The sequence below is a fragment of the Ambystoma mexicanum genome, chromosome 2p (genome assembly GCF_040938575.1).
Source record: "Ambystoma mexicanum isolate Mex_15411 chromosome 2p, UKY_AmexF1_1, whole genome shotgun sequence".
NCBI classification, from domain to species: domain Eukaryota; kingdom Metazoa; phylum Chordata; class Amphibia; order Caudata; family Ambystomatidae; genus Ambystoma; species Ambystoma mexicanum.
Genome location: NC_090923.1, coordinates 1,186,144,257 through 1,186,170,742, shown reverse-complemented (window position 1 = coordinate 1,186,170,742; position 26,486 = coordinate 1,186,144,257). Strand labels below are relative to the sequence as shown.

At 46.8% G+C, this 26,486-nt stretch overlaps 1 protein-coding gene across 2 annotated transcripts in view; it reads left to right on the top strand.

Annotated features, from left to right (window-relative positions):
* BCAP31 (B cell receptor associated protein 31) overlaps window positions 1-26,062 on the top strand; it is a 310,400-nt gene extending 284,338 nt beyond the window's left edge. The window contains exon 8 of one of the 2 annotated variants that reach the window (XM_069645373.1): window positions 24,269-26,062. In XM_069645373.1, coding sequence (XP_069501474.1) covers window positions 24,269-24,307 — 39 coding nt within the window. In that variant the 3' untranslated portion in view covers window positions 24,308-26,062. The remainder of the gene's footprint in view (window positions 1-24,268) is intronic. The other variant, XM_069645374.1, reaches the window with a different exon arrangement.
* The last annotated feature ends 424 nt before the right edge of the window (window positions 26,063-26,486 follow it).

The following is a 26,486-nucleotide window of genomic DNA, read 5'->3' as shown; positions in this document are numbered from 1 at the left end:
GAGTGGGCATGGTTGTAGTCCTCCTCATGCTGGTCCCGTGGGTTCCGGACTGGTGTGAGGAGCCATCTCTTCAGTGGATATCCAGCATCACCTGTAACGTATAATGTGGAATGCCATTGCTACGTACGCACACACCCCCCCCCCCCTTCCTGCCAGGTCATTGCCGAATCACATACCCCACATCATCATGCATGAAATGAGACTCACCGAGTAGCCAGGATCTGTTCCCTGCGTGTCGCTCCATGTAGCGTGGTATTGTAGAGTTCCTCAAGACCATAGAATCATGGGTTGATCCAGGGAATCGGGCACAACAATGTGTAATGATCCTGTTGGAGTCACACACCATTTGTACATTCAGAGAATGAAATTGTTTTCGGTTGCGGTACTGGGCCTCCATGGCATGTGGGACGACCAATTCCACATGGGTGCAGTCGATGGCACCAAGGCAACCCGGTATGCCGCCAAGTGCATGGAATCCCACTTTTGTGTTGGTAATTTCCTGCTCCGAGCGTGGTAGAGAGATGTAGTCGTCTGCGTGCTGCAGGAGGGCATCGAGCACTTGCAATAGTGTCCGTGAGAACAGTGGCTGAGAAATGCCATGCAACTGTCCGACTGTGTGCTGGTAGGTGCCTGTGGCCAGGAAGTGGAGTACAGACACCACCTTCAGTAGGGGTGGGATGGCGGTTGGGCTATCTATCATGCTGACAAGGTCAGCCTGTGTCATGTCCACAATGGCGGCTATGGTGTCCCGGTCCAAACGGTAGAGGGTGTGGATCTGCTCATCAGTGAGGTTGAACGGATGTGCTCGGAGGCGTGGGATTGCGGGCTGCCTGCGTCGTGGTAGTGGCTGTGCTGGCGGCCCTTGCTGGCCCTGCCTTGGCCTCCTCCTCCTCCTGCGTCTCCTCCGTGCGGCCGGTTGTAGTTGGTGTTCGTCTTCTTCTTGGAGTTGGAGTACTTGCAGTGCTATCAGGTCCCCCAGGGCCAACATCGCGAGTCCTGCCGGTAGCATTTCGGAGTGGGTGTGGTTGTGGGAGGAGACTGGGTGTGCAATTTATGTGTTTTCAGGCTGTATGGCCTCCACCTGTGGTGATTCATTCCACCTGTGCAAGCTGCTCTCCCCTTTGGCCGAGCACGTCCCGCACACAACGCTGCAATTCGAGGAATGGCATCTTGCTATTGCAATCATGTATTTGTACCCGATGGCCGTGTAACATTGGTTGATATGTTCATTCGGCTATGGTCCCATTGTTTCACATACAATCTTTGCAGTCGCGAACAGACTTGTGAAGGGTCAGTGGAACGTAGTACTCGAGTAACGGTGGGCCCTCATGCATCACTGTACCGAGTTGCACCGACGGGCGGGGCGTCCCATTTGTGAGTGAAGGCAGTTGCCATTTTCACACACAGCCGCACTAGATGGATTAATTTGTGATTTCAAGCGGCCACAGATGCCTTTTCGACGTGATGTTGCAAATGAGGAATTCGAAGGGCGGCGCTTTCGGTTATCAGCTAGCGGCGAGGAGATGCCCACAGGTCTGACTGCAAATATAACGTTCTATTGTTCAATGTCCTTGAGACAGGGGCCATGGCGAGGATGCAATGATTGATATGAATAGATTGGGATGCGCAATAGCGACGTGGGCGATGAGGCCGGACGTTCCCAAATACATGTTACTTCACAACACTGGAATTACGGGCTGGGGCACTGTGGATTTTGCAGGCTGCATAACGCACAGACTCAATGGATATTTCTAATGTTATGTGAGTAAATATTCAGGCGTTTTTATACCGGGATGAGGGAATGATGAATGGATGCATGGGCAGATGATTTGATACAGAGTTTGCCATGTACAGGGCTTCTTGGAATCTGTCCGCCTCCCCTGCGCTATGTGATGCAGGGCTGCCATAGTGGGACCATCGTCTATCTGGCCTTGTTGAGCCCTCCCTGTCTCGACGCGCCTTCAGACACTTGTGTCCATGCACGTTACCAATCCCATCAGATGGATTCTGTTTTCACAGACGCATGCACAGGTACACTCGTTTGTGATGGTGTTTACACCTTGATATAGATAGTTATGAGTCGCAAGTGGTTTTGGGGTGGTGATGATCCTTTGGAGTGGGCTAGCATGCATATGGCTGTGGATTTAGTGTGATCATTGAAGTGAGTTGTTCGAATGTAGTTCTGATGGCCATTCTGTTCTTTTTCTTTTCTTTTGGTTGACAGGTATCTCCTCCCCTTTTGCCACTGCCATCTGTATGCCACTCCTGCAGATGGCTTTTACTCCCGACACCTGCTGCTTCGTGTTAATCAGTGGAGCAGCATTACGATCTTATGGGACGATCGCCAATGGGCCACATGCCCTTACGCAGTACTAGTGGCTCGGAGCAACATTTCGGCCTTTCAGCTGGACTAGTGCCTCCCCATTGGGACGGCCCTGCGGTTCTGTGCGCTTCCATGTTGCCTTTTCGTACGTGAATGTGGCTCTGTGTACCATGATGGAACAGGGCGTCACACACGTAGTAGCTGGTCATTTCTTGCGGATGCAGCCCACAATGGTGAAATGTGTTTTGGAGTTCATGGCCTAATGGCTGTATGGGCTTGGTGATTTTGTTGTGCATTAAATTCCTATTCTGATATGGGCCGTGTAGCGTTCTTCTTTGCAAGTGATGTGGCATATTCCTATTTGGGGAGCGATGTATTGTGAGGAGATCTGCATTGGGTTCCAGCTTCGGAGTATAGTTGCGTGGTACTGTGCTGGGCGCGTTTGCCTACGAAGCCCAGTGAGGTCAGGGATGAGGGCTGCCAATATGACTGTTTGAATGATGTCATGCTCAGGGGCGGGGGATTAGGTTTTGTGTAACAGATGCCGGTCAGCCAGGTGGACTGGTGGAATGATGTGATTTTCGGAATATTGCTGGTCACAGGTGCCTGTGTTTGCGTGCGTTTCTTGGTGGGGGACTGGTCACGTCCATTGGAATGGCTTCTGTATTCGTGCCATCTGTGCCCTGCAGCTCCCATTGGCCCCTCTTGTGATTCTTTTGTTCGTTGGCATGCATGGGTGACTTGTACATTTCACTGGTTGCATTGTGACTTCATTGCACCTACGGGGAGTTGTACTATGTGGGCAGGGAGCGGTGTACAGGCACTCAGTGGGGCCGTTTACGGTTGATTCGCGATGCCGTACTTCTCACCATGGCGGAATGGTACTTTCCGCCGTGCTTGATGGCGTTAGGTACATGTCCGCTAGGGTCGGAATTCGCGTACCCTTGCGCCATGGTGGTATTTACGGTTTGGCATGGCGCGCGCGCGCGCGTACTTGGTGCAGTTAGCGTTGGCGTTCACTACGGTGTCGCTAATGGCATCGTACTTTGCGGTGACGGGTCATAGTCGCACCGAGCGCTATTCGATGGCGGTATTGCATTTCCGCCATCGTTTTTCGATTTCCGCCAGGGTCGTAATGAGGGCCATTGTATGTTCAAAAATATCCAGTTAACTCTATCAAAAGCTTTTTCAGCATCTACAAACACCACTGCAGCACCTTAAGTGGCTTCTTTCCGAAGCCCCAAAATATCAAGTGTTCTGATGTTATCATAGCCGAATCTTTGTCTCATAAAGCCAGTCTGTATAATTTCCCCCATACTTATCTAGCCTGTTCATCAAACGTTTCATAAATAGTTTACAATCTACATTAAAAATACTAAATTGGGCGCTATTAGCCACATTTTGTATGGTTTTACCCAGCTTTGGGATTAATGCAATTAGCACCTCTCGCGTAGTAGGACATAATGCTCCATTCCACAACGTGAAATTATACAACTCGCATAGAAAAGGGGTCAATTGTGCCTGAAAGACCTTGTAAAGCTCTCCCGGTAAGCCATCCAACCCTGGAGATTTACCAGCCTTAAACTGGGAGATGTCCACTGTGGCCTCTGCTTGTGAAATATTCTCTAAGGGGAGTCTGTCAGGGGTCAACACAGGGATTAAGAGCCTTGTAAAAGGAGTGAAAGACTCACAAATATCAGCATTCTTCATTATTAAAACACCCTGTTTATTTTCCACACTTTATCAGGGTCCTTTCAGTCATTCCCTTTAATTTATTGGCCAAGCGCTTACCACTATCACTGCAACCCTTTTTCAATCGTATTTATCTCCACCATCAGATATTCATTTACCCTTTACATTTCCATCCTATCCCTCTGATTACCAGTTAGTGCATATCTCTATTGAAGTTCCATAAGTTTTTCTAATTGCACAATTTCAATTAACCCAACCTTTCTCAAATGTCTTTTATGGCTAATCAACTCGCACTGCATCGCCTCTTTGAAACTGTCCCAAACAATCAACAAGTTAGTGGATTCTGTTTTCAGCAAAAAACATTGATAACCAAATCCTGATCACCCAAGTAAAACATCTTTCCAGCGTCCAAATCCATCCTTAATTCAACCAACGCGTGATCTGAGATGCCCCTCTCTGATGGTTGTGTTTTCAGTCTTCTGAAAAAAGTATCTGGGACTAAAATCATATCTCTTCTTGAATATTATTTATGGTCAGGTAAATAAAAGGATAACTATTTCTCACTCTGATTTGGAATTCTCCATGCCTCAACCAAATTGAAGTCATGCAAGAAGCACATAAAGTCCCTACTTGCTCTCATATTCATGTACTTGCATATCGCAGAATGATAATCCTGCACACAATTAAAGTCCCCACCTAAAATGATTCTCAACTGAGTCCTCAAAGTTAATTATAAAAGTGTCACACAGTTGTACATGATCCATACACAGAACCAATGGTGACTATCCCCCAAAAGAGTAGTGACTGTCCATAGATGGTATCGGTTGACACTTCTATACCTGTGGGGAGGAAAAAAAGCTTAGCAGCTTGGGAGGAAATGCTTAGAGCAAATTGAGAAGAAACAAAGAAAAAGCCAAACACGTTTGACACTTGACTTCAATATGCTTAAGTCTAGACATACTGAGATTGCTTATGTGTCGGACTCATTAAAATTGGGGTAGAGAGTCTTCCTAAGTGTTATGCACAATAGATCAAACATTTGTTTTGCATCTGGCAATTTAATCTGGACTGTAATTATCAGGTTGGTAAACAGAAGCAAATTTACTATCACCTGAGACTCCTGCGAACAATCCTATCCTTTATTATTGAAAACGATCGACCAGTAATCGTCAGCTCATTGATTAATTCCAAACTGAATCGTTGCAATGCCACCATTACACGGATTCCGGCAAAGCAAATTGGTCAATTGCAAAAAGCCCAAAATGCAGCCATGAGACTTCTGCTTCATGTCCCAAAACGCTAATCTATATCTGTCCATCGTAAGGCACTTCATTGGTTGCTAGTGCAGCAAAGGATCATTTTTAAGATTCTCTGCCTCGTTTTTAAGTATCTTCATGGCCTAGCCCCAATTTATCTTATAGCCATACTCGTCCCTTACCATCCAGCATGGTCCTTAGGATCCTCTGATCAACACTTATTAGTTGTACCGTCCTCTCACTTTGCACATCATGGCGATGGGTGGGTCTCGGTTGTGGGCCCTCGCACATGGAGTTCCCTCCCCATTAACCTTCGAACAATCGATTCTTACCAATCATTTGGAAAAGCTAACCTCTTTCAATAATTCCACATTCTTTTTCTTTTGGTATTCTCTGTTGGGTACTTGGTAAAGAACAGTGTCAAGAAGCAGTTTGCTCTGAACAGTTTCTCTTTGTTGTAGAGAATATGCGCATAAGTCAAATTTAAAACAGTGAATCAGCAGCATATGCTAATATCTATCCACTGCAGATTCTCCTAAAATTAGAGCTGCAAATTCCAGAGTCCAGTTAACCCGCTATGATCATAAGCAGTGTGGAAATGTCTACTTTTGTTTCTTCCGACTAGCAGCAAGAGGCTGAAAACTTCCAAAGGGAGAATGGAATTCAAACATGGCAAGAACGCAGCAATAGATGTGGCAGACTGTGCTTTTAAAAAGTTATGTAATGACAAGTAGACCATCTTGGCTCAGATGCTACCCTTCTAAACCAGACGTACAAGGTAGAGTATGACATCTACGGTTTAACAGAGTACAATTCTTCCAGAAGACAGTGAATGCGTCTTTGAAAACAGACTGCCGACAGTCTCTGCTGCTTAATAACGTTGTCCTCTTTCTTGGTGGAAAGGGTGCCTATTTTGGATCTTGCTACTCCTTCAAGAGATACCTAAAGATCTTTACCAAACACCACACAGTTGCAGGTACCTAAAATCGTACTGCCAGTGGTGCCAACAGGGATTAAAGTCGTCCCATTGACCAGTGTGATGATGGTCATCAAAATAGTCCATTCCAAGGGACTCGCCACTCAAACACCAGTTGTGGGTGGCAGGATTTAGGACTTCTCCTCAGAGGACATTCTATCCGGCAAGCAAGTGTTATAAGTAGTATGTGGGGCTGCACATTTAAATTTCAGCAGATGCCACTGCCACAGCGTGCAACACCCATTTAAGCCTGTTGAAAAAAATGTCTCCCTGTTGGCCTGCAAGATGGCAGTTGGGAGGGCCCCCAAATAACAATTGGGGCAGGACGTTGACGCCTGCAATTTCTTGGTGAAAAAAAAAATCTGAAATGCATGTGGCTCGTTGTGGATCCAAGGAGCCTTAAGACAGCGAGAGTTCATATGTTTGATCGCAGGCAGGTAAGCAATGGGTCAGTCAGTTAAAGGTACCCCTGAGTCTAATGTCTTGCATTCTGCGAATTGTGCTTTAAGGACTGAGAATTCTGCAAGTAGCATTGCAATATGTGCAGTTGACTAAACAATGGGTAGACCTTATTCCGGTAACTAGCAGAATGAAACTAGCCTTGGTTTAGTGGACAAGGGCTGTGAACCTCACCAAGGGCATGGCCGCAGAAGAACCGATTCAGTGAGCTCACACGGAAAGCCTAATGCTTTTAGCACGAATTTAAAAAAAAATTTGCCTATCAGCATGCTGTAGACAGTAGGGCTACCCTCGGAAGGCTTTTTAGCCACACGTCGCTAACAAACTGGTTCTCTGCATATGGGCATAATGGCAACCATGTCTTATCAACAAAGGGACAGAGTTATAAAGTCCCTAATGTTTTCAAAGGAGGTACAGGTGTTGTGGATGTGGGATGCAAAAAATAGGATTAAGTTATGCATGACACCTTGGCGGATCTCTGTAGCAGCACCAAATCAAATGCCCACAAATGGGAATACCCTGTTGATTATCTCTTCACTGCGGGAACGCTGTTGATCGATTTTATTGTGCCAGTGATCGATGCCAAGTTTCAGATATATGCCACAGTTTCCCTCTGGATGGATTGGTGGACTATGCATTTGCAATCAACTCAAGTGTTTGTCGGCTAGTTCTCCAGCATTGATCTTTCATAGATTCACATGCTTTTTGAATATTCAGTCCTCAGACTGGGATTCCTCGGTAACATTAAAGCAGTTTAACTTTACTTTTTTAAAACTGCTTGTCATTACTGCCCATTAGACAGGTTACCTTAGCTCCATCCCTGGTGTCAAATACACTGTTCCGCAATGCAGTGTTTGGGTGTGGAGGTAGCTAAGGGTCTTAGGTATCAGTGAGAGTTGAAATTGGGCTTCTATCCTTAAAATTGAAGAAGTTATAGAAGTATTACTAAGAGGCGTTTTTGGAATACTAGGCGCGAAAATGAAAACAGAATTCAGTTCTTACAATGCCAATGATGCTCTAAACTAAGGTATTTCGGCTGTGTACCAGCTTGAAACACAGTAAGCCCCAGGGTGGTCCATGGAAACCAAACCCCGGCACCTCTGTGTCCACCTTGGAGGACTCAGTCGGATTACCTGTGGGATAATATGAAGGGTTTGGGATTGTCAAAAGACAAAAAAAAGGATTTTCAAGAAATTATTACAATGACGAGAAATCAAAGCAAGGTTTCAGACTGGAATGACACTAATACAAGTTCTTAAGTGAAAGATAGGATGGGTTGAGATTGGGATAAGACAAAGCAATATACTATGTGTCACTGTTATTCCTGTTGATACTTACAGTCCACTGTAATTAAAATTGGACTGTCAGGGTTCTGGTCATTGGATCGAGTCTACCGGCAGCAGGGCACTTCTGGAGGGATCAGTCAGCTGGGCAGTTCTGTTCAGTTTGGACGGCACCTCACTGGATTTGGAATAGATTGACCCTTCTGGTTGCTGGACACTGCAGATTAGCAGGATGCGAGTTTCAGCAGGAAAGCCTTAATGGTAGCAAGCCAGACTGGATCAGAATAAAATTCTCTTAAGTTTGGGGTGGTTGAATTTGGGTCTAGCTAAAAAGAGTTCAGCAACGCTAAGGTCTGGAATCAGCTGCAAGATGGAAGAGTGCTGGAACAAAGCGCTGCGTGGAAATCTATGTGTTCAGGAAGCAGTGTGTCCCCCTATGTGTGGTGAAGTTCCTGTATTTATTCTACCAAGTGACATCACAAAGTTTATGGTGTGGGCAGAATTTCAACACACCCCCACAGCTGTGAGTGGCCACAGGCACTTGCCTTGTTCTGGTTAGCAGTCAGAACAGAGCTGTCATCTTTGATGGGATTTAGGAACTCCCACAATGATTTCGACCAAAACTTAACTTTTGCACAAATGTACATTTCTAAAATTATGTGCCCTAATAAAATCGGACACATATATTGCATACTTGATGTGTTATTTTCACATTCAATCCCCATCTCTGTGAGAGCTGTCTTTGTCATTCTATGGAATTGTATCAATTTGAATCATAACAGTCTGGACTAATGATTTCTAATTCAGTACAGACCTGGGCGATTATTACCAGAGCATGAATATACGATCTTAGACTTGCAACATTAATAGTTTTGCTACAATGATGGTTTTCCTGTAACTTTAGTTCCTTAGGTGGTACAGGGTTCATTAATGTCTTCAAAGCAATGGCCTAACATTAGGTTAACATCTACCAATGTTTAGATTTATCCTCCTTCAGATTGCAAAGTTAAGAGTTTCAAACTTCATCACAATTAAGCCTTTAAACACCAAAAGTCCTGGGCAGTTTTTTTTCTCTTTGTAACTTCCTTTCAACAGGCAACAGCTGTCACATTCCTTTTGATCAGGGAGGGGGGGGGGTCATCTTCCTTGAGAGGGAAGCTCCCCTGTAGAGATCAATAGGCAGCCTGCCATTGTCCTTGGCTGGCCAGAGACGAATGTCTGATGCTCTTTGTTGTCAAAATGTGAGAATCTCCAGCACCCATTGAGTCTTCCTGTAGCAGGGGGGTGTCGACTAAAGTGTCATTTTTCTCAGTCTGGGCACTGTCAAGTTAGAATTAACCAGTTACTCCAAACTGGGTTACTTTAAAATTCACTTTAAGGTCCTTCATTGAAAACATATAAAACTAAACACAGTTTACAAGGGATTTGAACATTTAAAAGAATTAAGCCCTTCACAAACATGCTTTACATAGGCGAATTTTGCAATTTCTTCAGGAAAAAGAAACACCGTTAAACTGGGTTTTTATATCTTATGCAGCACACATATTCAACTCCGCATTATCCTGTCTTTGAGTGCTGGGATTTGTTTTGCATGAAATGCATTACTTAGTTGCTGTCAGTCAGTGAGGCCGGTTTCTTCTGACTGCACTGGAGGATCTGTGATTTCAGCACACTTTTCAATTCAATAGGTCACTTGGAAAATGACTGAAATTAGCGTGAAAACAGCACTTTGAAGGTTGCAATTGATTGGGAAAACTGCATTTTAAAGGCATTTTCGAATTTTATCCCACTTCTGTGGCCTTGCTTCATGTGACAGGTTACAGCACCCACTGGCATTCTCCTGCAGAGAGTATTGTTTTGACACCAACTTTGACTGTGTGTGGCCGGGGTGTGCAGCCTTTTGTGATTTATGAACCAGGCGCAGTTTTGCAGATTTGCCGCGCACAGTGGTTGGCGCATCCATTTTTGCCAGTTTCTTTCCCCCATTGGCAAAGAGATTTAGTGGGGCGCATTGACATGGGTAAAAATATCCCACCCCTTTTGAAGGGTAGGTGACTTGTGCAGGTTACCAAAGTGTATAGTGCCAAAAGCAGCAACTAAATGTAGGTCACGTTTGGGAAATGAAAGGGTTGTGTGACAAAGTGCAGCAGCAAATGGTCAAATGTTATGAAAACCATGCAAACACAACAAATGTCCTACCTTCGCACATTTCCCACAGGTGTCCCGATGAAAACGGTACCTCACATGTGTGGGTGCACCTACCTGGGCGCAAAGGCAAAACCCTAAACCACTGGTAACCCCAAGTCTTTCGGCAAACCAGATTTTGAGAAATTTTGCTCTTGTGGACAGCCTACAGATTTGGGCCTGGGGTGTTGCAGCCACCAAGGAAAATGGGGAACGCCATGCATTTCTGAAAAGACGACACCCGTGGGAATTCATAGAGGTCTGACTTTATTACCCACAATTCACGGCAAAGTCCGAAACCTGGTGAAAAAAATCACAATTTTCAGACATTTCACTCTGCCCAGCCACCGAAAGACGCCACCAACACCACATGTCCTACCTTCCTGCGTTCCCACAGGTATCCTGATGAAAACGGTACCTCACGTGTGTGTGTGTGTGTGTGCGCGCGCACCTACCTGGGCACAAAGGGAAAAGGCTGACTCACTGGGCCCAGGGTGGGAAAAACATACTGCCCCAGGCATTGGGGGCCATTCCAATGTTTTCTGGTGGCCCTCTCTATCTCCCCCCACCCCAAATGGATGGAGGGCATCTCATGTACTCCTTCCTAGGGGCAGATTGCACTAGCAATCTGCCCCCAGGGAGGGCTACATGAAATGCCTCCCATCCATTTGGGGTTGAGGGGGGGGGGGCGGGCCACCCCCCTTTCCACTAAAAACATCCATGATGGTTTAGTGCCCCCCCCACACCCACCCAAAACAAGTTATATATTAAACTTTTTTTTGCCCCCTTCCTACGGGCAGATGGGCAAAACGTACTGCCCCATGCATTGGGGGGCCATTCCAATGTTTGGGATGTGAGAAGGAACAGTAGTGAAAGGATGTCTTAGTACTGCTTGTCCCACCTGAGAATCAGACCTAGAGTGAGTGTCTAGGCAATAGTGTTTTGTAAAGGTGTGTACAGAACTCCAGTTTGCCCCTTTGCAAATGGACTTGAGAGGAACATTTGCAATGAATGCTATGGAAGCCCCCAAGTAGTGTGGGTTCTGGGCTTTAAGGGAAGTTCTCGCTTGGCAAGAGTGTAGCAGAGTGTGATGTGCCTATAGTCCGACATCTAGTGATAACCGCGGAGTATTGGATCTTGTCTTTCGAGGATCGAAAGGGGGCGTCGGTATAGGTGTCTGTAACACTATACCTAACGTGATGTGTAGTTTACCCAGAAATCCTCATGCATCGTCGTCCCTCTGATTAGCTAGCTGGTCGCCTTATGCGGAGCTCTACCTAATATTGCTAATTTGTAAAAATCCCGACCTTTGGTCATTTTATACAACATTCGTCCCCTCTTCGATTACTGAACCACTGCCAAAGACAGAACGGACTTAGATGGGGTGATGTTTCGGTCAAGACTGTCGACCGCATGGCCGGGCCTTCTGGCCGACCTACACAGTAGGGAGAGTGGGGACCGGGGGTTCTCCCCTCTCTTTGCCCCTTTGGTATTGTCATTGCTTTTGTTTCCCTGCGCTATGGACAGGCCTCCCTTTAAATTTTGCCCTTCTTGTAAGGGAAAATGTCTCTGGAAAGAGTAGCACCCTCGGTGCAATAAGTGTCTCCCCCTCCACGCACTGTAAGTTCCTACTGCCTAAGACCATAAAGGAGCTTTGTGTAAAACGGTAGGCGGCCTATGCAATGTTGCAGGCTGAGGGTAGCTCCCCCACAGCCAAAGCTGCCAAAAGTGATGAGGCCCATAGCTGCGACCATGGCTCGACACGGATGCCATTGACCTGACAACGGAGCAGACTCGCTCCAAGACGTCCGTCCCCGGCCCGGATATGCACGACATGAGTCCTGCTCTGGGGAGGTTACACCCCAGCAACGAGGACGCACCCACATCGCATGGGACTAAACGCACAACCCCCACTACCGTCGCGGCCTACTAGTCGAAACGGTCCAAGGCGCCAACGGGTGCATAGAGTTCCTCAATGACACCTGTCGATTCGCAGGATCGGCAGCCCTTCCCGCAACCGTGTCAGCGGCATGCGTCCGGGCACACTCTAGCTAAGGGTGCAAGCACCAAATCCCTCAAGACCGTTGCCGCGCCTCCCAAGAGCGCAGCGACGCTTAAAGCTCCGGTCGGGCTGAGGTTTTCGACACAGCCGCCTTCCCACCCTAAACACCTTCCCGTAACGCTGAGCATCGGCGAAAGCCTTGTGCAGATTGTCTCGGCAGCTGGTAAACCCAAAGATCCATCGAAAGACATATCGGGCTGCCCAGAAGCGCAGGATAGGCCCAAAAATACATCGAAGGAGACTCCTAAAGACCTGAAAGAGCGACAGGACTTTACAGAGAGTCCCCAGTGAAAAATCTCGACGTTCTGGGCTATAAGATCCTCTGGAGGAGTTCTTTCCCCCTTTAGACACCGCTGGGTCATCTAAATGGACTAGGGAGAAATGTAAGGGTTGTACGAACAGGCTAGAAAAATGTGTAGATTTTTCAGAGAGATTCACTCCAAAAAGTCCTTGTGAGGAGATTCCTTGTGATGTACCCACAATAACTAAATACCAGAGGACCTCAGACCCTCTCCATGAAGAGGTCTTTGATCTTTCAGACCCTGAAGAGGTTCCTCCTGACCCTTATGCACAGGACCCTTATGCACGGGGGGGGGGGTGATCCTCATGATCACACCCCGGATTGGGGAGATGACAACCTGTTGGTGAGAACCCACCGTGGCTATCCCCTACCCCGGACCCGGGTGCCATTTGCCTGGATGTTCCATAGTCTTCCCCCATCTGTGTCAGGCCTCTCCTGTGGACGACCAGATGGCGTTTAATGTCACTCTTAGGAAGGCGACTGAGCACTTTCAAATAACCACACAGGAGGCTGTGGTAGATGCAGATTTTGTAGAGAACTCTTTAAAAGAGAAGCCTCCGGCTATCCAAGCTATTCCCCTTCTCATTTCCATCAAGAGGTGCATCGCCCCTTCTTCGACACCCTCTCAAACCAGAGCTTTTAATCCCAGGGTGGAGAAACTATTTAGGCCCTCCCCAACCGATCCCCTATATATTAGAGGGCATGCCACACCAGATTCTCTGGTGGTCACGACGACTAGGAAAAGGGCAGGGGTGCCCTTGTCTATAGGCAAGTCGCCACCAGATAGAGTGTAAAAAGCTATATGCTTTGGGAAAAAGAATCCCCACTGCTGAGGCTTACTCCATGCGCATAGCCAATACCACGCTATTGGCTAGTTATTCTGATCTCCAGTGGAACCTACTGAAGGAGGGTCTGCAGGAAGTCGCAGAACCAGTGCGCACCCGCCTACTAGCAATCGTGTCAGAGGGCAAACAAGTCAATCACATCCTCAAGAATACCTTGGATGCTGCTTAAACAGCTGGTCGTTCCCTAGCACAAGGTACCCTTCTAAAGCACCATGCCTGGTTGAGGAACTCCGGGTTCAAACCCGAGACTTGTGCATCATTGATTAACAAACCTGTGGAAGATTGCAATTTGTTTGTAAAGGCGGTGGACGAGGCACTGGAGACTGCCAAGAAGGAACATGAGACCCTCAAATCTTTGAACCAGATTACTCAAAGACCTTTTCAACAAAGAGGGGGTGGGGGGGGGGGTTCTCGCTGCTCCTTTCACAGGCAACCCTTCAACGTTCCCCACATAAGCAGTATGACTCATGGAAAAATGTGTCTTCGGGACAAGGTTCTAACACCCCCAGTACTTGCCCTCCCAGAGGACAATGTCGGGGAAAGGGAAGGGGTCGTAATGCCACCCTTAGAGGCTCCCCGTCCCCTGGTCAAAATGACTCTTGAATCCGGGTCCTCACCGATGCCTCCCCGGTCGGGGTCGCTTAACAACATTCCTGCATGCATTGGAGGGGATCACATCGGACCGGTGGGTGCTCAAGACCGTCACCCACGAGTACTGCATAGAGTTCAGCCGGCCACCTCGGTACAGACCGCCAAGATCCAGATGCAGGATATAACCATGCGCCCTGTTCTAGACTTGCGCCCAGCGAACAATTTTGTCAAACCCCAAAAGTTTTGTATGGTGACGCTGCAAGACGTAATTCTACATGGCAACATTGGACATAAAGATACATACTTTCATATTTCAATGTTACCGGCACACAAAGTACCCAAGGTTCATAATAGAGGGCAAGCACTATCAGTTCAAAGTCCTTCCCTTCGTCATTGCCTCAACCCCAAGGGGATTTACAAAGGTATTGGCAGTGGCAGCGGCTCACCTGCGCGGGCATTCCATCCCAGTTTATCCTTACCTTGACGACTGGCTCATAACAGGGGACTCCTGTGAAACATGCCTAGGAAATATTCCAAGGATGGTCAACCTTTTATTCAGTCTGGGATTCTCCATAAACAAGAAGAAATCCAGCCTGGACCCCAGGCAAGTCCAGCAGTTTCTAGGGACTCTTATTCGGACAGAAACAGAAGACGGGCTTGTCTTCCCCTCCAATGAGAGGGTTCAAAATCCCTCAGTATGTAGCTGGTCGCAAGGTGACGGTACGCAAGGCCATGCGATTGTTGGTTATGATGGCAGCCTGCATTTACTGGTTCCTCACGCGTGTTTGTGCATGCGCCCCATGCAAGAGTGGCTAAACGGCCAATGGTGTCAGTCCAGCGGACTATGGGACAATCTAGTGGTTCTCGTGGCCCTCGTTCTCTCTCTGAGGTGGTGGTCGAGGGAAAACCTCTAGAAGGGGAACACCATCACCACCCCCGCAGTAGAAGTCACTCTCACGACTGAAGCATCCCTCACAGGGTGGGGGGGCTCACCTTCTTCAACAGACGGCGCACAGGGTTTGGTCCCCAGTGGTAGCTTCCAACCACATAAACCTGTTGGAGCTACTAGCGGTGTTCAAAGCACTGAAAGCCTTTCAGACGCAGCTACAGGGAAAGACAGTACTGGTCCTCACGGACAGCACCACAGCCATGTACTACCTGAACAAGCAGTGGGGGCGGGCGGGGGGGCACTCATTCTCCAGGGCTGTCACAAACTTTCTCAGAACATTTGGAAGTGGGCTCTCAAACACAAGAAGTTTCTATTGTCTCACATGTTCCAGGGGAACTCCAATCTTCTGGCAGACATGCTTAGCCAAGACTTCCCACTGCCCTTAGAATATGGATGGCGACTAAACGAAGACATTGTCTCCAATGTTTTCGCAGAATGGAGTTTCCTAGAGATCGACTTGTTCGCAACTCTGGAGAACTCACAATGCCCAGATTACGCCTCCAGGTACCCGCGAACCAATCCAAGGGGAACGGTGTCTGGATAACATGGTCAGGGTGATTTGTTTACGACCCCCCCCCCCCCCCCCCCAACTCAACAAGATTGTGCACAAGATGCACCAGGAACCAGTTACCATGATTGTTGAGGCCCCATTATGGGCACACCAACCCTGGTTCTCCCATCTGATGGAAATGTCTCTTTCCTCCGATGAAATTGCTTTTCCCTTACAACATGTTGTCTCAGGACAGGGGGGAAACGATACATCCATGCTCGCAAACTCTCAAGTTAGCGGCCTTGCTCCTGAAATCTTAGAGTTTGGACATCTTCAACTTCCTCAGCGATGCATGGATATACTCAGAGAAGCAAGGAAACTTAACTACAAACATTGCTACTCCAATAAATGGAAACACTGTCATGTGGTGTAATACCAAGGGCATCAATCCCATTGAATGAAGGTTCACTTAGCTGCACTTTCAGCCTACACTACGTCACAGCAGAAAATTTCTTGGTGGAAGATCCCAGTAATTAAAGCTTTTATGGAAGGGGTTAAGAGAATGTATCCTCCCATTTCCAACCCGGCTCCCGGATGGGATCTAAATGTGGTGTTAACCAGATTTATGGGTTCTCACTTTGAACCTATGCACAAAGCAAGCCTGAAAGCACTCACTTACAAGACGGCCTTCCTAGTGGCAGTCACTTCCATAGGTAGAGTAAGTGAACTACAGGCCCTTTCTATTCTAGACCCTTTCATCACAATTCAGAGATTCACCCAAGGTTTGTACCTAAATTCATTTCAAAGTTCCATGTGAACCAGTCTATAGAACTGCCTACATGATATATTTTATTTGTATCGCGCTCGTACACAAGTGTTTCAGAGCGCGACTAGGCAAGGGAGGGGAACAAGGGAGAGCACAGCACAACATAAAAACGATCTTACTAGGCCCAGTGACATTGAGAACGTGCAAGTGCATGGGAAAGGGAAAAGGGAAAAAGGGCATGGAAGGGGGAGAGTGGAAAGTGCAGAAGCCGAGGAGCGCAGATAAATAAAATAAATAGAAAATTGAGGCAAACTGTGGTAGTGCAGCCAGCAAGTGGCAAGTACTGTGTTTAAGGCAGCAGACTGGGCAAGTCTGAATAAGTGCAGAAAAAGAAGAAAAATGGGGGGGCTGTATGGGTACAGATACAGTCCCCAGTGCAAGGGATGTCCAGGAGGCAGTGCAGGAAGGTGGCAGGGTGAGCAGGTACCTGGGCCCAGGGGACAGAGGGTGGCTGGGTGCACAGTGCTAAGAGAGCAGATCAGCTGGGGAGAAGGAGCGAAAGCAGAAGCAAAGAGGAAGGTTGCTTCCGGAACCGGAGATGGTTCTCAAGTTTTAGAGTGGCAGGGAGGCTGTTCCAGAGGGAGGCCGCAGCCGATGATGGAGATCTACCCCCAGCTCGTTTCTTTGAAAAACGACTGACCCTGAGGGAGTTAGAGGTAGAGGAGCGAAGAGCTCGAGAGGGGAGATATTTGCGGAGGGATAGCTGAAGGTATTTTGGAACCAGGCCCCAGAAAGCCTTGTGGACAATGCAGAGGGTTTTGAATTTAATCCTTGCATCCACTGGGAGCCAATGGTGAGATTTCAAAGCTGGAGAGATACGATCCCAGGGCTTGAGGCCAAGGACAAGTCTCGCAGTCCTGTTCTGGATAAGTTGTAGAGGGCGGAGAGTAGAGGCAGGTAGATTTAGAAAGAGGCTGTTACAAAAGTCCAACCGAGAGAGAACCAGAGCTTGGGAGACAGTGAGCTTCTGAGGGAAGGAGAGGAAAGGAACAATACCTCTGAGGAGGTGCAGTAGGAAGTTTGACTTTTTAGAGACATCAGAGATCTGGGCCGAGAAGGAAATTGTGGAGTCAAAGATGATGCCAAGGTTCTTAGCCTCGCAGGTAGGTGTAGGAGGAGGGCCAAGGGAGGCCGGCCAGAGAGAGGGAAAAGGATGGAGATGGTGTGCCGATTAGGAGGATCTCCGTCTTGCTGGTATTCAGACAAAGATCATTGGCGGCACACCAATTTTGAATGGCAGTTAGGCAGTCGGAGATGAGAGAGGGAGAGGAGGTGGCCGAGGGCAGCCAGAAAATGAGTTTAGTGTCATCAGCGTAGCACTGGAAATTTGAGCAGAAAATGGCAATGCAGTGAGCGAGAGTTGTCAGGTATTCGTTGAAAAGCCAGGTTGAAAGGTTAGACCCCTGGGGAACCGCACAGGTGGAGAGGAAGATAGATAGGATAGACCCCAGTTGGGCCTGGGAGGGTTGATCAGACAGGAAAGAGGTCAGCCAGAGCCTGATCAGTGATACCCAGATTATCACGGAGACGGTTGAGCAGGATGGTGTGGTTGACCGTGTCGAAGGCAGAAGAGCGATCAAGAAGGATGATGACAGAGGGAATGTTGGAATCAAGGTTGGAAAACAGATCTTCACTGATATTGAGGAGAGCAGTTTCCGTGCTTCTGGGCGCTCTGAAGCCAGACTGGTGGTCATGGAGACAACCAACAGAATCTGAATGAAGGTTAAGCTGAGAGATAGCCAGCTTTTCCAGGAGTTTGCCCAGAAAGGGGGTAATGGAAATTGAGCGATAGTTTGCCGGACAAGTAGGATCAGCTGTGTGTATCTTGAGAAGAAGATGAACAAGGGAGTGCTTCAGAGGGGAGGGGAAGGATCCTGAGGCAAACGAGTGGTTGCAAAAATCAGCAAGGGCAGGAGCGAGGGTGTCAATGTGGTCCTTGATGGTTTTGGAGTAACAGGGAGAAACCTGTTTTGACGAGGCTTTCATAGATCGGACTTGTCTAGCGACCTTGTCAGGGGAGAAAATGAGAAAGGAAGAGAAGGATGGTGGGGGGGGATGCTTAAAGGGGGGTCTCAAAGTACAGACTGAGAGTGAATGGCAGGGGGAGGGGAGGCGAGGGTGGACAGGATGTTCTGGGTTTTAGAGATAGTGTAAGGCAAGGGCATTGCAGAGAGCCTGGGAGGCAAGAGGAGGGGAGGAGGAGACTGCTGCAGGGTTGGCAAGCTCCTTGCAGATTTTAAAGAGTTGGGCCAAGTTGTTGGATGGCGCAGACACACAGGCTTGAATGTGGGCTCCCTTCTTAGTGCGAACAGAGTCTCGGTATTGCCTTTGGAGCAGGCGACAGGCCAGTTTGTCGGAGGATGAGCAAGAAGACCTCCATTTCCTCTCAGCCGCCCTACACTTACGTTTAAGTGTAGCTAGGTCGGAATCATACCAGGAATTGCACTTGGCTTTGGACTTCAAGCGGATCCTCCTGACTGGGGCAAGAGCATCAAGAGTATCAGAGATGGAAGAGTAGAGAAGGGACAGGGTTGTGTCGGGGTGTGAGTCAGCCAGGGGAGGAGGAGGGGGAGAGAAGGTGGCAGCGAAAGCCTCAGCTGACACACGCTTCATAGGTCGGATGTCCGAGAAGGTAAGTGGAAGTGTTGGGGTGTGGTTGGCTTGGGGGAAGAGAGTGAGAGATGGGAGGAGAGGAGGCAGTGGTCACTCCAGGAGAGGAGTGGTCCGAGGAATAGAGAGGGGGAGGCCAGGGGAGATCAAGACATCAAGTGTGCCCTGCAGGGAGAGGGTATCGCAGAGGTTGCGAAAGAGCAGCGATGAGGGACAGTGAGAATCGAGGTGAATGTTGAGGTCCCCAAGGAGGATTTGAGTGGTTGAGGCCAGGAGGGCGGAGAGGTCGGCCCACTCAGAGAAAAGAGGTGATTTGCCCGGGGGGCCTGTAAAGACTAGCAACAGTAAGAGAGTGGCTAGGAGAGATTGAGAGCCTGCAGACAAGGCATTCAAAAGAGGAGTAAATCTGAATGGGAATGATAGTGGCAGGAAATCACCCCGGAAAGATCAGGGCTACGCCCCCTTCAGGTCGAGTGGATCTGGGTGCGGAGAGGATCTTGTAGCCCTCAGGGAGTAGAGTGTCAAAGCTTGTGACAGAGCTAGCTGTGAACCATGTCTCCGTAAGACCGAGGACATCAAGGTCCAGTTCTTCAAGGAGGTGGCAGATGTCAGAGGAGTGTTTGACAGCAGAGCGAGAGTTGAGAGTTGCAAGATGAAGAAGGTTGCCAGCCTTAAAGACCTTCCGGGGAGGGGTACAAATCAGAGGTACGCCCTGTGGAGTTGTGGAGGTAGCCTGAAGAGTGGCAAAGGAGGAGGAAAAAGTGGGTAAGGTAGCCAGGGAGTGAGAGGAGGGGACAGCTTGAGATGAGAGGAAGTTGATGAGGCGAGGGAAACTCCTATCGAAGAGGAGGAGATTGGCCTGAGGACCTTGGACCAGGACAGTGGCTTTTAGGTAGACTTTAAGGATGACTCTGGAGGAGTCGAAAGAAGCCATGAGGACATCCCAGCGAGTGCCACCATTAATGGGAGAGGAGGAGATGGGACAAAGCACAGAGATCATATGGGGGGTCCATAGATCCGGCGAAGGAACAACAAAGAGGATGTCGGTGAGGGTCTGTCTGGAAGAAGCGCTGGTATAGGTATCGGCGATGGGGAGTCCAGGGTTGGAGGCCAAGATATCCTTTTTAAATTTCTTTTTTCCAGACTTAGTGAGAAGGGAAGGGTAGTTGATGGAGAAACAGTTGGAATAGATGGGAGAAACAAAGTACCATGAGTGGAAATGAGAAGAGGCAGAGGAAGGAGTAAGCAAGTAAAGCTGTATTGAACAGTCACTGGGCTAGCAGGTTACAATCAATGGCCAAAAGTTAAATGCAGAAATACACTGAAGTTGAACTTTCAAGTAAATGCAGAAATACACCCAAGTCTGACTGTCAAGTAAATGCGAAAATAGGCCCAAGTCTGATTGTCAAGTAAATGCAAAAATACACTGTTTGACTGTCAAGTAAACGCGAAAATTCACCCAAGTCTGATTGTCAAGTAAATGCAAAAATACACCCGAGTCTGACTGTCAAGTAAATGCAAAAATACACTCAGTTTGACTTAAAAGTTAAATGGGAGACCAGTAGTTAAGGAATTTAGAGTGGTAGTCAGATGGTAGAGGTGAGTATAGATACGCTTCACATGAGAACATGACAGGAAGAGTTGAGTACCCTCTGAGAAGGAAGTACAGGTAAATCAAGGAGGGAACTAACCCAAACAGAATATGGTAAGAGAGTCATGGCAGTCCAATAGTCCAGGGAAGCAGCCTCAGTGACAACGAGGGTTTGGCTGTTGCAGAATCTCATGATGCAGCCTGTGAAGCAGACGGAGAAGCTGACAGGGACCTTAGAAAGTAGACCTTTGAAACTGGGGCCGGCTGAAGCCTGCCGGTCCCCCGATTGGCTTGAAGCGAACAGCCAATCACTTCAGATGATGGAGGGAGGCACTTTACACCGCCTCATGCAAACAAGGAGGCTAGGCAGCCATGATGGAAAACCTCAAACACACTGTGAGGCAGCAGGAAACATCCATTTCATTGAAATGAGTCAGTGCAATTAAAGCAGCAGAAAGTTAGAACACACTTCCAATTTGCAGTGTGTAATTTCTGAAATTAAAATGGTTTGCCAAGTGGAAAAAAAACAGTGCTGCAGGGACAATGGCAATGCAGCTACCTGGTGCAGAAAGCATCCTTGGGTCCAACAGATCAGGAAACTTAGGAAGGGTGCGAGCTTCCAGAACCCTACCAACATGCAGAAAGAAGCCTACACACACTAGTCATGTACTATCTGGAAAGAACTAAACCACTAAGGCGAACAAACCAGTTTTGGGGACCATGTCTCTAAATCGGACATCTCTAAATGGATTGTCAACTGCATCACACTCTGCTACACTCTTGCCAAGAGAGAACTGCCCTTGAAGCCCAGAGCACACTCTACTCAGGGGCTTCCATAGCATTCATTGCCAATGTTCCTCTCGAGTCCATTTGCAAAGCGGCAACCTGGAGTTCTGTACACATCTTTACAAAACACTATTGCCTAGACGCACACTCTAGGTCTGATTCTTAGGTGGGACAAGCAATACTAAGACATCTTTTCACTACTATTCCTTCTCACAAGCCACCTGCAACTCCGGTTACTGCTCGCTAGTCTATGCACAGCATGTGATTCTAAGCAGATTAAAAAGCATCTGAAGACATGCATTACTTACCGTAATTGTATTTCTGATGATTGTATCTGCTTAGATTCACATGCGCCCACCCTTCCTCCCCGCTCGGATGGAAGGAACATGGACTTCTTACTACTTCTCTCTTTCTGTACTCACTCACGATAGTCATAAGGCTCCCTCACGGCAGAAAAAATACGATCTGAGGGACCTCGACGCGTGAGGATTTCTGCGTACACTACACGTCACGTTGGGGATAGTGTTACAGAGAGCACTATGCCGACGTCCCCTTTCGATCCACGAAAGACGAGATGCAAAACTCGCCGGTTACTACTAGATGTCGGACTGTATGCACAGCATGTGAATCTCAGCAGATACAATCATCTGAAATGCTATTACGGTACGTAATGCATGTCTTATTGTATTGGTGACTAATAAAATGCTCAATAAATAAAACAAGTTTTGCAAAATTGATTAGCTGAAATTGCTAAATAAAAAAATGGATTAGCAAACCAACCTAAATTATTAATTTGTATATCACTATTTTCAATAGGATGAGCAGTTAACTGCTATATATCAATAAAGAATCAACGTTTTCTTTGTGCCATTTTTATTTTATGAAGTTAGACTATTTTGCCAGTCTGTGGCAAAAAAAGTGATCAGCCACAAACTGGTTCATTGCAAATATACGACTGAAGCTTTGTGCCATAGGAATAAAACCGTACTTGCATTTAATTTTGAATGATGAATCACTGTAAAGTTGCACTGCAGATACAGCAATTGAAAGCCTCCCCTCCCTTGTTAGCCTTACTCGGATTAATAGGAGATATATATATATATATATATATATTTCTTTTTATTTTTTAAAGAAAAATGACTCGGGTAATCTGGAAAATAGCTTTGTAACAGGGTTGAGACCCCTGCATACTGCTCTTGGCAGCAGGCCGTCACATGCACACCATGTTGTAGGGAGAAATGAAGGCATATGTTTTAGCCATGCTCTTTCCTCACCAGGAAGGGTTCAAGTGGAGGTGCTCTGACTCGCCGTCACATGCACACCATGTTGTAGGGAGAAATGAATGCATATGTTTTAGCCATGCTCTTTCCTCACCGGGAAGGGTTCAAGTGGAGGCGCTCTGACACGATGAGAGAGGAATGGTTTATAAGAATCGTGGGCCCTTGTTAAATACTGCGTTTTTCCTTTTCCTTTTTCGTGGAACCTTTCGTGTCTAAGACTACTTTCCTGTGCTTGCCTAGTCCACTTACTAATGGGCAAAATAATCTAGCCATGCTTTGATTGGGCCTTGACACTTATTTCCTCCAAATGTAGTTTTGTCTTCTGCTACGTTTCTAACTGTTGTTCTCTAATGTGTAGCAAGGGCCCAAGATAAAAGGTGTTCAACGAGGATTAATTTTGTAGGCACGCACTAAGGTTTTTATTTCTTTGAGACCTTCATTCATACAAGTTGGCATTGGGTCCTTCCATACACTCCTGATTTTATTACCCTGGGATTTTAAGACTGGGGTTGTCATTTGGTATTTGTTCAGATGACTGGTATATGCATAGCTGAAGACATCTGCACATTTCTGTCTGACCTTTTCTGACACTGCAGCTGTTCTTAATACAGTTGACCAGACTTGATGAAGTTAGACCCCACTGAGCCATTCCTGTGGTTCCTGCAGCATAACCTTATTGACGTCAAGCCATCATGGCAGGATGCGCTAGGCTGTGTCTGTTTTTCCTTAGCTGAAACATGGCTCACTTTTGCTGTCTACCTTTAACAAAGGTTTTCTATCATTTCTGTCCCAGTAATCTTGATAGCATTTCTACAATGTATGTCTGACACTGTTGATGATTCCTATCGTTGTCAGCACTACCACTGGTACAGCCAAGATTAGTGAGATTTGCGTGCACCACTTTTAGTAGCTCTGATTGCCTGCAGTCTACGGGCAGCCTGTAAGGGGTGGGATATCAGGTGCTCGCAGACTATGTAGAGGTTAGTTTAGCGGTTTAGTTGCTGGTCATGGGTCTCTGTACTCCAGCTACCCAACTTGTTAGTGCTTCTCAACAAAGAATAAGGTAAGGGGTGGGGGGAAGTTATGTGGAGCGTGCTAATATTCTGCATGCACTAGCGACCTTAATGAGCCAGGCCCAATGTGTTTTGAGAATTGCCCCCCCCCAGTGTTTGTGAGTGAGAAGTCCGGTCCAAGCTATACGTTTCTGATGACTGCTTGTTGCTTTTGACAATGAATAGTAGTTTTCCCCTCATGTGTATACTATGAGAACAGGAGGGTTGGACCTGGGTTACGTGTCAGTATTTGGAAAGCTTGTCGGAAAAATGTGAGGTTTGTGGTGTTCGCTTATTGCATGTTTATATTAATAGCAGTTTCATGCAGATGATCCGTTAATGTGTCCTTTTTATGGAGTTCGCAGAGGCAATCATTAAATGGTCTATCTGCCTCTTTACAGAGCAAGTCATCCAGTTAGCGCGTCTTTTCCTTGTGGATTATTACATTTTTTCCAGTATTGGTCTTGCAGGCCTGGACCTGTCTGAATAGCTTCCCCAAGGCCTGGTGCACCACGCATCACTGGTCCGGCGGCTCTGCTCGCGCCCACTTGGCATCCATCCCTGACCACCCTGGTGCTTAGCGCAGTCATTTTTAAGTGCTCCATTGCTTCTTAGCTAGGTTTTCACCTTATGAATACCTTATGTACTTTCTCAGTCACTGATCTCTGAGGCATTACCTGATGTTTTTTTTTTTCTTTCTTTTTGTAAACAGGCTGTTGTGGATGGGCCAAAAGACAAGAAAGAGGAGTAAAGATCTACCTGGTGTTCTCTCATCAGCCTTATGGCATAAGTCTTCTGGCTCGTGTGACCAAAATCGGTTTGTTTTGATAGGGTCAGTTGACTGGTGCCCTGGACTCTCTTCTGCATTTGCACTCCTGCTCGTGCTTCCTGCTCACACACTATCACTGTTATTTTATAAATTGTTCAGAAAGAATAAAGACTGCTCTTTACAGGCAGAGATGGATCCATACAGTGCTTTTTGTTTGCATTTTTCTCTTTCTGGCAAACGTTTTTTCATTTGTCTGCTCAGCATGCCGTATCCAGCTCAGTGGGGCCAGCATCTGTCTGAAAGTACTGTTGGAAAAAGTTTTTCAGCTACAGTGTATTTTGTTTTTGGCTTGTAAAAAGAAACCTTATTTCATTATTACTATTGTGATTGTGTTTCTTAATTAGCGTGATCTGTGCGCCCAAGGTGGATGATTGAGGTTTGTTTGAATTCCAATGGAAGCATATTTCATTAGCTGCAATGCTACATCAGTCTTACTTAAGCGCTTTTCGACTGGTTTTCTCATATCTTTGTTTCCAGTTTCCAAGATCGCAGTTGCCACTCCTGATGTAATGTCGATCACAGGGTGTTTAATTGAGAATGTGGTGAATTTACTCTGAAATGCGGTATTCTACAGCCAGTTTCCAAGCTGCCCTTGACATTCTAAAGCATGCACCCCTCTCTGGCTGTGTTCTTTCATGACAGCGAGTCCATTCTGGGCTGCAGGAGTAGTGGCATATTCCCCCTGTATGAAACCTGGTCCATGGTTAGTGGTGTCCACCTGCAAGTGGAACATCCCGAATCTCCACTGGCTTGAAAGAGGTACTCAATTCAAATATGAGGTCTAGAGTCTGTCTATCCGATGATGTAATCTGCTAGTGGCTTACCACTATCCCTAATCTTATTTACAGAGATGTTCGAATAAAGTCAGAGGATGGGTGCTGTGTGTATAAGTAATATCTAATGATATGGTGTTCATTGGGGGGGAAATAAACTTCTCTTGGAGTCTTTTACCTTTTTGAGGGCCAATGTGGACAAACCCTAGCTCTCTTAAATATGCTTTTATGAACAGTTTGCCTTACCTTAAAAAGATTAGCTGCCTTTTCTGAAAAATTGAAGGAAAATTCCATAATTTTTATTTAATTATATTTTTAATACCAGAGTTCGGTTTCTAAGTGCAGATCAGGGATTCGAACCTCTGTTGCTCTGCGCGGTCTTGTTTCCACGACCAGCACAAATGACATCTCGTGAATATATGTTTTGAGTAACATTGGAATTTCGGGTCAGGGGACTGCAGAGGGTTGGAGGATAGTGGGGGTGGAGGGAGAGTGAGAGAAGCAAGGGAACGAAGGATTAGGAGTGGTTAAGCGTTTGGGCAAGAGTAGAGGAAAACATGGGGGAACAAGCGAGAAATTAGTAAATATATAGCAGTAGAGGGTAGGGATGTGTGTGAGTGGGTATCTCTATAAAAAGGAGGAAGTAAAAAAAGTCAAGTCAAAGAAGCACCCTTTCCAAAGTAGTTGATAAAGGAGGGTTCTCAGTGGTATAAACCCCTTTGAATGTATCAGTGTTTTATGTTCTTATGGAAGCTAACCGCCGTCTCCCTTGCGTTTTTGTTTTATTTGATTAGATGCATTATTTCCTCTGCTCACACACTTTGTAAATTATGGTAATTTCCACTGCCTACCCTATAAAGTGGAGGTTGTTTTTTCCAAATTAATAAAGTAAATTGTAAACTGGTGTGAAAGATTGTCTTTTATTCAGGTAGTGCATATGCTGAACTGACAGTTTTCACAGTCCTGTAGATCCCCACGTCCTACAGCTCAGAAACCGAACTTCTGAAGGCTTGCAAACTAAAATGTCATCATCCTCTCAAGATTGTTTACTCTGCTCTAAAATAAATGCTCTAAAATAAAGAAAATGCACAGTCACCTAGATTGACCGATCTGCTACCTCTGCCTCTTTAAAAAGGAGATGGTACAGTGGATTACAGTGTCTCTTGTGCTCTGCAGACCATATTTGTTAGTCACTCCCTGGATGCCGATCTTAAATCCGGATATACGTGATTTGACCGTGGCAGAATTCTTCACAGTGGAATTGATGGTGGTCCATTTCGCCACAGATACAATTTTTACTCTGGCAAAATCCTGACCCTCCACCATCC